The sequence below is a fragment of the Oncorhynchus nerka genome, linkage group LG14 (genome assembly GCF_034236695.1).
Source record: "Oncorhynchus nerka isolate Pitt River linkage group LG14, Oner_Uvic_2.0, whole genome shotgun sequence".
Taxonomy (NCBI): Eukaryota; Metazoa; Chordata; class Actinopteri; order Salmoniformes; family Salmonidae; genus Oncorhynchus; species Oncorhynchus nerka.
Genome location: NC_088409.1, coordinates 36693278 through 36708314, shown reverse-complemented (window position 1 = coordinate 36708314; position 15037 = coordinate 36693278). Strand labels below are relative to the sequence as shown.

At 41.7% G+C, this 15037-nt stretch overlaps 1 protein-coding gene across 1 annotated transcript in view; it reads right to left on the bottom strand.

Annotated features, from left to right (window-relative positions):
• Positions 1–15037, bottom strand: part of LOC115140954 (protein cordon-bleu-like) — a 66071-nt gene that overhangs the window by 32527 nt on the left and 18507 nt on the right. Inside the window, exons 4-9 of the mRNA XM_065027193.1 lie at positions 13157–13367; positions 11188–11416; positions 10226–10270; positions 9591–9679; positions 9099–9176; positions 1656–1829 (exon numbers count right to left, since the gene is read on the bottom strand). Coding sequence (XP_064883265.1) covers positions 1656–1829; positions 9099–9176; positions 9591–9679; positions 10226–10270; positions 11188–11416; positions 13157–13367 — 826 coding nt within the window. The remainder of the gene's footprint in view (positions 1–1655; positions 1830–9098; positions 9177–9590; positions 9680–10225; positions 10271–11187; positions 11417–13156; positions 13368–15037) is intronic.

The following is a 15037-nucleotide window of genomic DNA, read 5'->3' as shown; positions in this document are numbered from 1 at the left end:
TGACTGATCAACACTTGTTTTCTCATGTCTCTCTACTTGTCCCTCTGCAACAGACATATGGTGAGAAATATATTTGGAACACCGAATCGCAATAAAAATCACAGTATTGAATTGCAATACATATCGTATCGGCACTTAAGCATCGTGATAATATAATCGTGAGGTCCCTGGTAATTCCCAGTTTAACATTCTTAGAAAAAAGGGTTCCAAAAGGATTATTTTTGGTTTCCGGGAGAACCCTTTTTGGTTCCATAAGAATTTGACCTGAGAGAACCCTTTTTGGAACCAAAAGGATTCTACCTGGAACCAAAAAGGGTTATTCGAAAGGTTCTCCTATGGGTACAGCCGAAGAACCCTTTTAGGTTCTATATACTGTAGCACATTTTGCTATACAGAGTGTAGTTATACCCCAGGGGAACAGATTGTCATCACTACAACAATAGCCATCCTACCAGTAACTCAGGCTCATGGAAAGGAGACCTAGGAGCAGCCATCCCATCCCTCAGGCACTCTGTCCTCATCTGATCTCTCTGTCCTTGTCTAACCCTCACAAAAGGGTACATCGGGCCCATGTGTCTCAACAAGCAGCCAGCCATCTTCCAAACACAACACTTTGTCTCATCCGTGCTAGCGAGTCACAGGACAGCTAGTGTTGCTTATCTCTGGGTGAACGGACTGATACAGACGTCATCAGTGTGGTGTTTCTGAACAGTGTCTAATACCCTTTTCAGACATATGGAATGTGGCGCCTTGAAAGTGCCTCGGCTACAGCATGTTTGTTTGTCTGTTAGTGTACACTAGGGCTTTTTAAATGCCGACACAAAACCCACTCTCGAGATCGTGTCGATGCACCACTGAACAGGCATTTTACTTGTCAATCAAATCATCTCGAGCTGCCTGAGTGCAACCTGGCTGCCTGCTCGCAGACCACTCTACCATGATTTACCAAGACGTTTAGTTAAAAGAAACACATCTAGCACCCTACCATAAAAACTGCATAAAAACAACAACAGCACATCAATCAGCTCCTTTTATTGAACACTTCTGATCCGGCACTTTATTTAATTGTCTGACAGGCTATCAATTGTTGCTATAAAAGGGTATAATAAGACAGGCGAGAGAAAAAATAAACTGGGAGCCACGACAACATAAACCCAAATTAAATCCTGTTTGGAAGAACAGCGTGAGTAGTACACAGAATACTGTGTGGACACCTTGTGCTTCTCTACAGGAGTATGTGTCCAAATGGCACCCTATTCCCTACATAATGCACTAGTTTTAACCAGAGCACTGTAGATCCTGGTCAAAAGTAGTACACTATATAGGGAATAGGGTGGCATTTAGGATGTAATCCATTTCACAGATTAACCAGTGTGTTCCTGTTAGTAACGGTCACTATGACCACAACACACAGTTCCAGACAAACCCCATTCTCTCCAACAGGAGGAGAGAAAACCTTTAGAGCCAACATAACATGGTGAAAAAACAACATTTCCCACAACAACACCACGAGAAGAGAAATAACACTACTACTATTGATATTAGATCCACAAACAGCACAAAGAGATTAGAGGAAATGTTTATCCAATGTTGCAATAGTTGATCTAAACACAGGTCACCATGACCTGAAGTGTATGTGTGTGTTGCCCTCTCACCTGGTAGGACTCCAGTGTGTAGCAGCCCTGGCAGGATGTGGGGGCCGGGGGGGCCCGCCTCTTCTTAATCTCTATCCTGGGGGACATCCTGGAGATGTTCATGACGGACTGGGACTGGCCCAAGGTGCTGGGCCGCGCGTCCACACAGGGCACGATGGACACTGTGGACAGGCCCTGGATGAGGAGGGAGAGAGAAGGGTTAATGCAGAACAGAAAAATAATGACACACAGACAGATAATGTGACACACACACACACACAGAGACAATTATAAACACACAGAACAGAGCTACATATGAACTGAGTGGCATTTAAAGGTCAGGTAATTCTAAATGTTCTCAGAAACCCAAAATCACAGGTTGATATGGTGGACAGTGGAAATGTCAAGGGCCAGTCCTGAATGGTGAGCATGGGTCATGCCCTTTATTCACTAACTCTGTGTCCCAAGTGGCACCCTATTCCCTGTTGTGCACTACTTTTGACAAGGACACATAACACAATATAGAGAATAGGGCGCCATTTGAGACTCCGACTAACATGGGCTCACGACTGAATCTAAAATATGAGCATATCTTCATCATGGTCTGTTACTGCAGTGGTAAATTAAGCCAATGCAAAGCTTAGTGTTGGGTCTGTCTCCTCTTGTCTGCAAGAGGAGGCACTCAGATCCCTGTGAATCAGGATGCTTTGCGACAGTTGTGACAGCTGCAGTCAGCTTTATTACCATTATTACCATTCTGTAGCTACGCCGCCTCGCTAATACACCCTCTGTCTGTCTGGGAGGGATGCTGCTGAGCAATGGGGGACGATCAAAGAATGATCAAAGGCTTTACTAAGCATCTGAAGCTTAGCCTGGTCCCAGATCTGTTTGCACTGCCTTTCCAACTCCTATGGTCAATGTCGTGCTCATAGTGATCATAAAAAGGAGTTGGCAAGACAGCACAAACAGATCTGGGTCCAGGCTATGTGAAACGTCCTAAGCTTCTGTCTCTGTACTGTAGCACAACTAGGAACAAAGATATACATCTATAAACGATAGTGGGGTGGTTTAAAGAAAAGAAAGGAAAGCGTATTAGGTCAAAATGACACAGCATTTCAGACAATTCCTGGGCAGAGGATCAAAGTAGTCATGAAAAAAAGTTCAAATGACTAAAACATTAAGTTCTAGTCATTAGAGGTAATCAGTCAACCAAGCACTTCTCACAGTGGGGAGAATGAATGGAAAATGTGCAGGAGGGAGAGAAAAGCACTCAAAAGGTATTCAGACCTGGGAATAAATGGTATTTGTTTTCTTTCAAAAATATTTTTTTATCATTTGATTGAGCCTGCCTGGTGTGCCAGGTGGGCATGGTTTGAACTTCTGGGACTATTTCATTGGTTCCATTACACCAGGCAAGCACAATCAAACTAGTCTAGTCTACTAAAGGAGAGCCAGTGTGGCTTTGAGGGAGATGTGAGTTGCCAAATGCTTGCATATTGCATAAGCTTGGAAAAGCAGACCGAGCTACTATACAGTAATGTAGAGCAAAGAGAAAAAGACGTTTGTAACAAAAAACCTAGCTGGACAACGAATCCTAGCTGGACAAGAATCCTGCAGTAGATTTACTGCTGCCCCGCTCTAAGAACAGACCCTGGATCAGCTAAGTCCAGCTAAGTTCATCTTTATGACCTTCACATCCTGTTTAACTTTGATCTTCTCTTATCTTACTTAAGAACACGTGCCTCTCCCACCTGCTAGATATTCCTGAATAAAATAATATAACATCTAGCAGACGTTTTTATCCAAAAGAGACTTAGTCATGCTTGCATACATTTTACGAATGGCTGGTCCCAGGAATCAAACCCACTCTCCAGGCATAGCAAGCGCCATGCTCTACCAACGGAGCTACAGAGAACCACATGATCTATACATGGGCATAATTGCATACCAAGGATAGATGACATGGCATACTTTACATAGTGCACAGTCGGCTTTACTCTATTCCCTTCTATTGGCTGCCGCCTATACAGTGGGGCAAAAAAAGTATTTAGTCAGCCACCAATCGTGCAAGTTCTCCCACTTAAAAAGATGAGAGGCCTGTAATTTTCATCATAGGTACACTTCAACTTTGACAGACAAAATGATAATTTTTTTCCCCAGAAAATCACATTGTAGGATTGTTTATGAATTTATTTGCAAATTATGGTGGAAAATAAGTATTTGGTCAATAACAAAAGTTTCTCAATACTTTGTTATATAGCCTTTGTTGACAATGACAGAGGTCAAACGTTTTCTGTAAGTCTTCACAAGGTTTTCACACACTGTTGCAGGTATTTTGGCCCATTCCTCCATGCAGATCTCCTCGAGAGCAGTGATGTTTTGGGGCTGTTGCTGGGCAACACAGACTTTCAACTCCCTCCAAAGATTTTCTATGGGATCTGGAGATCTGAAGACTGGCTAGGCCACTCCAGGACCTTGAAATGCTTCTTATGAAGCCACTCCTTCGTTGCCCGGGCGGTGTGTTTGGGATCATTGTCATACTGAAAGACCCAGCCATGTTTCATCTTCAATGCCCTTGCTGATGGAAGGAGGTTTTCACTCAAAATCTCACCATACATGGCCCCATTCATTCTTTCCTTTACACGGATCAGTTGTCCTGGTCCCTTTGCAGAAAAACAGCCCCAAAGCATGATGTTTCCACCCCCATGCTTCACAGTAGGTATGGTGTTCTTTGGATGCAACTCAGCCTTCTTTGTCCTCCAAACACGACGAGTTGAGTTTTTACCAAAAAGTTATATTTTGGTTTCATCTGACCATATGACATTCTCCCAATCTTCTTCTGGATCATCCAAATGCTCTCTAGCAAACTTCAGACGGGCCTGGACATGTACTGGCTTATTCAGGGGGACACGTCCGGCACTGCAGGATTTGAGGCCCTGGCGGCGGAGTGTGTTACTGATGGTAGGCTTTGTTACTTTGGTCCCAGCTCTCTGCAGATCATTCACTAGGTCCCCCCGTGTGGTTCTGGGATTTTTGCTCACCGTTCTTGTGATCATTTTGACCCCACGGGGTGAGATCTTGCGTGGAGCCCCAGATCGAGGGAGATTATCAGTGGTCTTGTATGTCTTCCATTTCCTAATAATTGCTCCCACAGTTGATTTTTTCAAACCAAGCTGCTTACCTATTGCAGATTCAGTCAACCCAGCCTGGTGCAGGTCTACAATTTTGTTTCTGGTGTCCTTTGATAGCTCTTTGGTCTTGGCCATAGTGGAGTTTGGAGTGTGACTGTTTGAGGTTGTGGACAGGTGTCTTTAATACTGATAACAAGTTCAAAGGACGTTTCTTTTTTACATGTACAGTACGTATATGCAAATATTACAGTAAATCCAAAGCCTCAATCTTCTGCCGATTGATCCCAGGCCACAAGAGCGAAAGGGCCTGAAACCTGAAATGCATTTTTAGAAATCAGACAGCCTTCAGCAGGGACTGGGGAGTGATTCCTGGCCAGCGGCCAACCCTCTCCTCCCCGGATGAACTTTTCACACTGCGCTAATGTGTTCATAGTGACCTTCTCAAATGAAAGTGAGTGGCTAAATTGTTAATATTCCAGCTCACAGATTCCCTCAGTACATCTACTGCATGTTCAATTATGAAAGACCAATAAAAAATATGAGCTGGCGCACACCCAGAAAAAATGTTTTGTGTGGAGGTGCTGATTAACGGCAAATAAACTATAAAAATAAAGAGTCGCACACTCCATATATAAACTCCCAGTAATTCACCAACGTTTCAGCATCACTGTGCCTTCTTCAGGGTAAATACTTGAACCCGGTTATGTTGACAAACAGTGCAAGTAGTGCAACCAATGACAATAGTGAGAGGTGTGTCATAATGAATAAGTTAATTAGAATGAATTGAGTGAAACTGTTAAAAAAAACAATAGTTTATGGCATATTAAATATATTTGGCTATTGTTATCATATGCCAACATAATTGAATATTGCACATAATGTTAGCATCAACCTACATTATTGTTTAATTCAATTTCGCATATTTAATTGTTTCCTATTTCATTTGTATTTGTTACATGTACTTTTTGGGTTCAACCTTAATGCATAATATGCATCGTCAACAGGGAGAACATATTAGGTGTACGCTGATAAGCTGTAGAAAGAATATATCAATTTATAAGAATTTTCATAAGAGTCAATAAAAAAGTCAATATTCAGGCCACTAGGGATCAATGTTTTTAGATATCCAGTAAGCCTCCCTTTGTAGTAGTAGGATCTCCATGTTAACTCCTCTCCTTGGTAGAGCAACATGCTCAATACCTGTGTATTTGAGGGAGGAGTGAGGCTAAATTGTTAATATCCCAGCTCTCTGATAATCCCTCAGTACATCAACTGCATGTTCAATTATGACCAACACAAACACACATTCCAAATTTAGGGAGAGACTGGTAACTTTCAATTGGGATCCGTGCTGTTGTTGTACTCAGCTGTTGGAACGGAATGTTCCATGCAGGGAATTGCCATGAATTCGTAGCATACGTTATGTAATCTTAAATCAGTTACAGACCAGAGCCAAAAAAGCTATTGGGTCTTTCTTTGTTATTAAAGTTTGGGAAAAGTTCACCTGAACATCTGTAATTACATGCTGGAGGAAATCTGAGAGCTAACCACAATGCCTATCACTCATGCATATCCAAGGTGGAAATGCATTTTAAGTGGAGTGCTCACTGCCAAGACTAGAGACAGATAGAACCGAACATGGCCATCTATGATGATTTAGAGGCAACAACACGCCCTTATTGTCCTCTCCAAAGACTAAATGTGATCTGAAATAGCATCATTCTGTACAACAAAAAAAAAATGTTCTATTCCAGTCTGTTATGAACAGTCCTCAACATATCTTCCCATCAGTTTGTCTAATGTCCTGTTCTATTCCAGTCTGTTATGAACAGTCCTCAACATATCTTCCCATCAGTTTGTCCAATGTCCTGTTCTATTCCAGTCTGTTATGAACAGTCCTCAACATATCTTCCCATCAGTTTGTCCAATGTCCTGTTCTATTCCAGTCTGTGTTATGAACAGTCCTCAACATATCTTCCCATCAGTTTGTCTAATGTCCTGTTCTATTCCAGTCTGTTATGAACAGTCCTCAACATATCTTCCCATCAGTTTGTCTAATGTCCTGTTCTATTCCAGTCTGTGTTATGAACAGTCCTCAACATATCTTCCCATCAGTTTGTCTAATGTCCTGTTCTATTCCAGTCTGTTATGAACAGTCCTCAACATATCTTCCCATCAGTTTGTCCAATGTCCTGTTCTATTCCAGTCTGTGTTATGAACAGTCCTCAACATATCTTCCCATCAGTTTGTCCAATGTCCTGTTCTATTCCAGTCTGTGTTATGAACAGTCCTCAACATATCTTCCCATCAGTTTGTCCAATGTCCTGTTCTATTCCAGTCTGTGTTATGAACAGTCCTCAACATATCTTCCCATCAGTTTGTCCAATGTCCTGTTCTATTCCAGTCTGTGTTATGAACAGTCCTCAACATATCTTCCCATCAGTTTGTCTAATGTCCTGTTCTATTCCAGTCTGTTATGAACAGTCCTCAACATATCTTCCCATCAGTTTGTCCAATGTCCTGTTCTATTCCAGTCTGTTATGAACAGTCCTCAACATATCTTCCCATCAGTTTGTCCAATGTCCTGTTCTATTCCAGTCTGTTATGAATAGTCCTCAACATATCTTCCCATCAGTTTGTCTAATGTCCTGTTCTATTCCAGTCTGTTATGAACAGTCCTCAACATATCTTCCCATCAGTTTGTCTAATGTCCTGTTCTATTCCAGTCTGTTATGAACAGTCCTCAACATATCTTCCCATCAGTTTGTCCAATGTCCTGTTCTATTCCAGTCTGTTATGAATAGTCCTCAACATATCTTCCCATCAGTTTGTCCAATGTCCTGTTCTATTCCAGTCTGTTATGAACAGTCCTCAACATATCTTCCCATCAGTTTGTCTAATGTCCTGTTCTATTCCAGTCTGTTATGAACAGTCCTCAACATATCTTCCCATCAGTTTGTCTAATGTCCTGTTCTATTCCAGTCTGTTATGAACAGTCCTCAACATATCTTCCCATCAGTTTGTCTAATGTCCTGTTCTATTCCAGTCTGTTATGAACAGTCCTCAACATATCTTCCCATCAGTTTGTCCAATGTCCTGTTCTATTCCAGTCTGTTATGAACAGTCCTCAACATATCTTCCCATCAGTTTGTCTAATGTCCTGTTCTATTCCAGTCTGTTATGAACAGTCCTCAACATATCTTCCCATCAGTTTGTCTAATGTCCTGTTCTATTCCAGTCTGTGTTATGAACAGTCCTCAACATATCTTCCCATTTGTTTGGCCATTAGTGGTATCCAGATAAAGTAAATGTTGCCAGGTATAGTATGATGATGTAACATAATCGCTAAGATTACAGGGTGTGCGTGTGTGTGTGTGTGCGCGCGCGCCCCCTGGGGCTTGACTCAAATGAGCAAGAGAGATCCACCAAGTTCTTATGGGAAATCCAATAAAATACCCATATTGATTTGAGGTGTATCCCAGATGGATGCCGGTAATAGATTCCACTATAATTGTATAAAACGGATTAAATTACCTTCAAAACAGGTAGCCTGTTCAATGTTTGCTCTAATATAATAATGTTTTAGCACACATGCATAACCCCATTCAAAGAACTCTACGATGGAGTAGAACATATTTCCAGGAAACCGGCCCTACTGCTGTAACTACTATGGTTTTACAAACTTACTATTAAATACATTATATATGTCACTGAGTAAAGCTGATCAAATAATAAGAAATCATTCAAGGCTTTCATTTACTTCAGGTTGACTTGCTACAGAAACTTTAAATCCGTCAAGGTACTGTAATTGACTGAGGGGAATCAGAAGATGTGGGATCAGCTTGTCAAGTCTGCCCTCTAGTGGTACATGAGCAGAACAACAGACAATCAGCTGTATCGAGAGGAGGCACAGGCTGAAAAGTAGGGTTGCAAAATAATGGTATCTTTCCCAAAATTCCTAGGTTTTCCATAAATCCTTGTTGGAGAGTTCTGGATTTCCTGCTTATTCCCTCCTGATTCTTTGAATTGTACAACCAAGATTTCTGGAAAAACTTGGAATTTTGGGATAGTTATGGGAATTTTGCAACGCTAGTGAAAAGAAAACCAAAGTTGAGCTCATGTGCTCTAATTTTTGGGGGGCATAAAACGCTATCTGTTACAAGGTGGTGGGTTTTGGAAAATCTACAATAGAATAGTACTCAAGAGCATTATTTATTTTCTGCTAAATTAATGAGATTGCACTTATTGAATGAGATTTGAGATTTGAAAGAAAATATAATGCAAGACATCAAGTAACACACCCAGACATTTCAATGGGGTTAGTAGTACTTACATTGTAGTGTTTTTCAGTACTTTGAGTAATATTATTATCAAGACCATCCATGTCCATAGTAGGCGACTGTTCTTCAGTCTGAAATGGAATGTACATCTAACGTGCAATACATCAGAATGCAACTACAATAGAAACATGACATGCAGTTATTTCAGTTATTTGACAAATGATAGCAGTACTCCTACAGCGCTAGGGTTAAAAACAACTTTCCGCGGGGACAGCAAAATCTACAAGACTCAGTCTTTTTATGGAAAGCCATCATATATATGTTGAGCTCAAGAATAACAGTAGCTATTTAAGTAGAAGATTTAAGACAGAAAAAAAATATTATTATTTTTCCTGCATTTGAACATACATTAGTAGTAAGTCAACAGTTTGAAGTCAGCTACAGACACACACTCTATGTTCTAGATGGCATTATGGTGTTAAGTTAGCCAAGCCAATGGGATACATGTCACTCTGTTGGAACACAAGTGAACTGTGCCGCCTTACCTTTGATTTCCTTCTGTTGAACTTTAAGAATCCGAGCAGGCCTTTGTTCTCGGCCCCACTGACACTTGAGGTGTTGGAACGGAAGTATTCTAACAATGAATGGACAGACACTAGGTTTCAGTTCACTCCGAAATGAAAGGGTTGGCTCACTGAGCTAAAAATAAAAGGTTTTCATTCATGCAGTTCATTCATTAACCAATGGGAAGAAATAAACCACAGCTAGAACTATACTACATTATGCAAGTCATGGCAGTTGTTAAAAGTTTAACTCAAGCATACAACAAAAAAATATTCCCCATAACCACACACCCTCAAGCCTCTATCTACAATCAGGCAGTTTCAACAGTAGATGGCACTACAACTCTACTTTTCCAATATGACAGTGCATCTATTCTTCAACCTCAAACAGTCATAACACACTGTAAGCCAGAAGGAAAGGGAAATAATTTTGACTGTATCTTATATTGGATCTAAGATATGTAAAACAAGCAAACGAAACACGCAAGATTGTCCCATGAGGAGAAAAGGAACGGCAAAGTGGGGTTAATGTGACTGTACAAGTGACTGTTAAGCTACAGGTAATGTCAGTACAGCATTGTGGATGGGAACAATAAGCAGCATTCAGACAGTAATACCTGAGTAATTTAGAGCAGGTGCAGAAGACATTTTAGGTTGACGAACTGGAAACAATCACAGGATTTCAACAACATTAAGGGTCCTTGTTGCAATGCAGACTATCCTTAACTACACAAGATTCTCTCTTTAGCAAAACTATACATCATTTCCTATGTCATTGGCTATGCAATCCCCCACCCCTCCCACCCCTGCCTACAGAAAAGGGGGAAACAGTGAAACTACCAACAACACTGACTATGGTATTTGACAAGTGCCTCTAGTTTAACTCAAGCATCAGTACATCTCACTAGGCTTTGTAGGTAGTGTTCTCATGACTAACCGTCTATATTGCCTCTCTAAGGGCAGAGTCATAGGGGGCAGAGTACACATACTGGAGGGCAAGTGCTTATCGAAGCTCATTTAACCAAATATGTAAACACAAGCTCACTTATTTATTCTGCAGAGCCACCCTGATAAGATGAACTAGCCCAGACTGAATTACACCCCATGTAAACATTACAGGCGCAGATGTAGCTAGCTGCAGTAAGAAAGTAATGCATGGTACTTTGATTCAAAACAATCTCACGTGTAAGTGCTGATTATAGATGCAGTCAGGGTGTAAAAGCGTGACAGAAAACGGAGAGAGCTCAAATTAAATATACGATTAAACAGGTTGAGAAGAATAAGAGGAACAGTAATAGTTTGTTAACAGAGATAGGTTGGTACAGTTCGCCTGATCTCAGATCTGTTTCTGCTACAATGTCAACTCCTTAACATCTCAAACTTGATTTGATCTGGGACCAGGTTAACACTGCAGATATCATGTGAGAACATGGAATAGCCTGGTCCCAGATCTGTTTGTGCCGTCTTGTCAACTCCTATAATCATTGTCGTACTGTAGGATGACCATAGGAATTGGCAAGAAATATGCCACCATTCTATAGGAAGAGAGGGAGATGGGGGTATAAGGTGGTTTATTTACCAAGAGTCTGGTCCTGTACGTACAGCTCTCTGATTCCTAGCTCGCTCAGACACTTGTCTAGCTCCAGCTCATGGTTGCTGACATTGTCCTTCAGCAGCAGGACATGGGCCGGGTCAAAGTCACACTTCTCACAGATGGCTGGGACCAAGCTCCCCAGGGGCACCAGGGGACTCACCCTCACCACCGCCTTCTGGCTCCTGTGGTAGTTCACCACCAGACGCACCGTTTTCTTTACAGGGAAGACAGAGTGACTTTAGTGCCAATGGATGGATACAGTATTAAAGAGAATTAGAGAACGTCCTATGTTCAAATAGTGTTTGTTTGGCCTTGAGCTTGTCTGCAATCATGCCGACCTGGCACTTCAGGCAGGCTCAATCAAATGCTCAAAGTATTTGAAATAAAACGTTCAATTTGAACCCATGTCTAAGTTCAGTAATTAAATGGGACTTGATAGTAAAGATCTCAGCAATACACATTCAATGGGAAAAACTAGGGTGGAAAATATTGAGAGACAAAAAAAAGTTTGTGTCAGAATCATAGGATAAACCATGATTAACTAAAAACTTCACTCCACCTCACTTAAAAAGAGGTTATGCTTTACTTTCAGCTTTTCCCTTAGAACATAGACATTTGTTGACAGGCCTAGGGGAGGAGGGGGGGGGGGGTGAGACTGGGGGTCATTCGAGACTAGCACTCTAAGGTAAATGAGGCTCGGAGCCAAGTCGAGGCCTGACAGAGAGGGCCTGTGTGTGGGCAGCCACTGCCTGGTCAATCCCAGGGTGTTTGGTGTACCTATAGAGAGGGATCACAACAACAGAACCAGCAGCACTAAGAGGGTTGAGGTGGTTGTTATGAAGAACACAGGATGCATCCCAAATGGCACGCTATATAGTGCATTATTTTGAACAAGGTCCCATAGGGATCTGGTCAAAAGTAGTGCACTATATAAAAAGTAGGGTGCCATTTGGGACAAACAACAAAAGATACTGTTATCATGGAGGCCATGACGGTCACACACCAGTACACAATGTACAGACTTCAAGACTCTCCTTCTGAAAACATCATGTCAAACACTTACCAGTCAAGGGTGTGTAACAATCACAAGCACAACTGTTTTTGTGTGTGGCTCTTTGCTAATATTTACTGAAGCTAATTATTTAAAAAAGGGGTTTATACTGTACATGCTTATTACAAATCATAAAATCCACTACAACCACATCATAATGCATTTAAGTAAAATGTTACCCACAATGTCAATGACTCAGAGTGAAATAGTGCCAGACTATGGCCATCAGCCAAAGGGAGGTCAAAGGGAGATAGGGGGAGCAGGGCCAGTGAGGCCTGAGAGTAGAGTAGGAATAATGCATGGTAACTAAAGGTAAGGCACTCATGAAAAATTCACATGCTAGGTAAGTAGGAGGAGACTAGGAGACACTGGAGACAGAGAGAGAAGACACTCAATCAGCCACCGAGAGCCGGTAATAATCCCACTGGTTTAGAGACTGGCTCTACAACACCTGCTGCCTACCTTAGCATGAGCCCTTTTTGGTTTTTGTGGTCTTTCCTGCTGCAACGATTTAGTGTCAAAAGGTAAAGAAGGGCGATCGCAATGGTTACATAGAGATTCATACATCACCTTTCCCAGGTGACAAAGGTTAGGTTCAATGAATGCTGAAAACATCTTATTCATTGTATCCTAAAAACAGTCAACGATAGCCACCCGTGCACTACAACAGCAAAAGGCCCGGACCAGAACAAACTCATTTCCAATAACTTCATGAAGTGCAACATACATGTGCATTCATGGAAGGCTAAACAGAGGATAACTATGAATCCTCAAGTTACAATAAACACAGCTCATTTCTTATTAACAGTCACATTGCACCTACATATCCTCAATCAGTAGAACAGTATCAAACAAACACACACAGATCTCTCTATATCAGGGTCAGGATCAGTAGGTACTCACCTCTGGCACTTTAGGCAGAGGTTTCCGCACCACTTTGTCCTGCAACACTTTCTCCCTGATGCTTATGGCAACAACGTCCAGGGACCCCAGCAGGCTGTTGGGCTTGAAGGCTAGGGATAGGCCCTCGCTGGACAGCAGCTCCAGGGTGTGATAAGCTGGGTTCAGGTGGTACCGGCTGCACAGATCCACCAACAGGTCCATGAGCGCCTTGCTGCACAGAGAGGTGAAAGCAGCACAGGAAGCCAGGCTGAGTCACAGACAGGAAGCCAGGTAGAAGTAGAGTCACAGGCTCGTCAGAGTAGAGTAGAGCGTAGCGGGACAGAATAGACCAAGGTAAGTCCCTATTCTCTAGTTAGCGCACTTCTTTGACCAAGGACCACTACTTTTGACAAGACCGCTATGGGCTCTGGTCAAAAGTAGTGCACTATATAGGGAATAGGGTGTCGTTTGGGATGTGATCTGACTGACAGATAGGGTTACCTCCAATAGGAATACCTGTAATTACACTCATGCCGCTCGGCTTACAGCATTAGATAAGCCTGCAAATTGGTACATAAAAGGCTGATTTAATGATCTGAACTCAGTGACCTGTTAAATGAATTAGAAAGTTAAATGAATTACAGATAGGAAATCTAGCCTTAGTCAATTGCCAATAAAATATGCATCTGGTCTACTTATAATATATGTATGCAGGGAAGGAAATTAAGCTAGCCTGAGGTAGTACTTTGCAAATAGGGCTAGTAGAAAATGTGCCAAACTAGCCCGTCAGGCGAGTGGCATTTTGTATTTCAAATATCAAATGGCACAGATTTGGCTAGAATAATGTAACCTGGGCTAGTAAAAATTGTAGTCTACTAGCCTGACTGGCCAGTGTCCTAAATCCTTCACTTGAGAATGTAGAATATCTTAATCAATCCTGATACAATGTTCAGTTTTTGAGCGTCATATGAAGTCCCATGTCATGGAATGCAGAACGTCAACTGACGAGGTGTGAAAAGGGTAACTGTCAACCCAGGACAGAGAGAAACTCAAGGATGCTTTCTATTGTCTGCTGGGAGAAGACAGCTCATATGACCAAACTGCTAACGGGCTGCTCTGAACAACCAACACAAATACCAGGGCAAAGTTTGCTCATCACAAGTCTTACAACTGCATCATAATGCATTACACATTAGCTGTAGGATGGAGAGTTATGGGTCGTTCGAAAATAACAATGTATTAATTTATACTACAACTTTCTTCTTAGAATAACGTATCTAGCTAGCAAATGAGGCTTTGACAAGACACTGGAAACACAACACATTGAGCTGTATTCCCTATCATAATGAAAACAGTGTGACAAAACCCTTTACACACCATAATGGAGAGGGTGTTGTCTGACTGCTTCCTGCACACATGAACCAGGTGACTACAAGACATGTATGACACCTGGATGAAACTCCCCTTGGGTTTTATCATGCACTGAGACAGCCAAACTGATTTCCCATAAATCAAATGACAGTCAGACACACTTCATTTGGATTGTCCAGATTTCACATCTGTAAAGGCTCTACAGATGGTCGTACTATCAACAAACTATCTGTTGATAAGCAACTGTATGCTAAGGTTACGGTTAGGGTTAGGGTTAGAATAAGGGTAGAGTTTAAGGTTAGGGCTAGAGATGTGAGATGTGATTTCTGCTCAGTAATGTGTGAATCTATATTGAACAAAAATATAAATGCAACAATTTAAAAGATTTGACTGAGTTACAGTTCATATAAGGAAATGGATGTGGATCAGAAAACCAGTCAGGATCTGGTATGACCACCATTTGCCTCATGCAACGCGACACATTTCCTTCGCAAAGAGTTGATCAGGCTGTTGATTGTGACCTGTGGAATG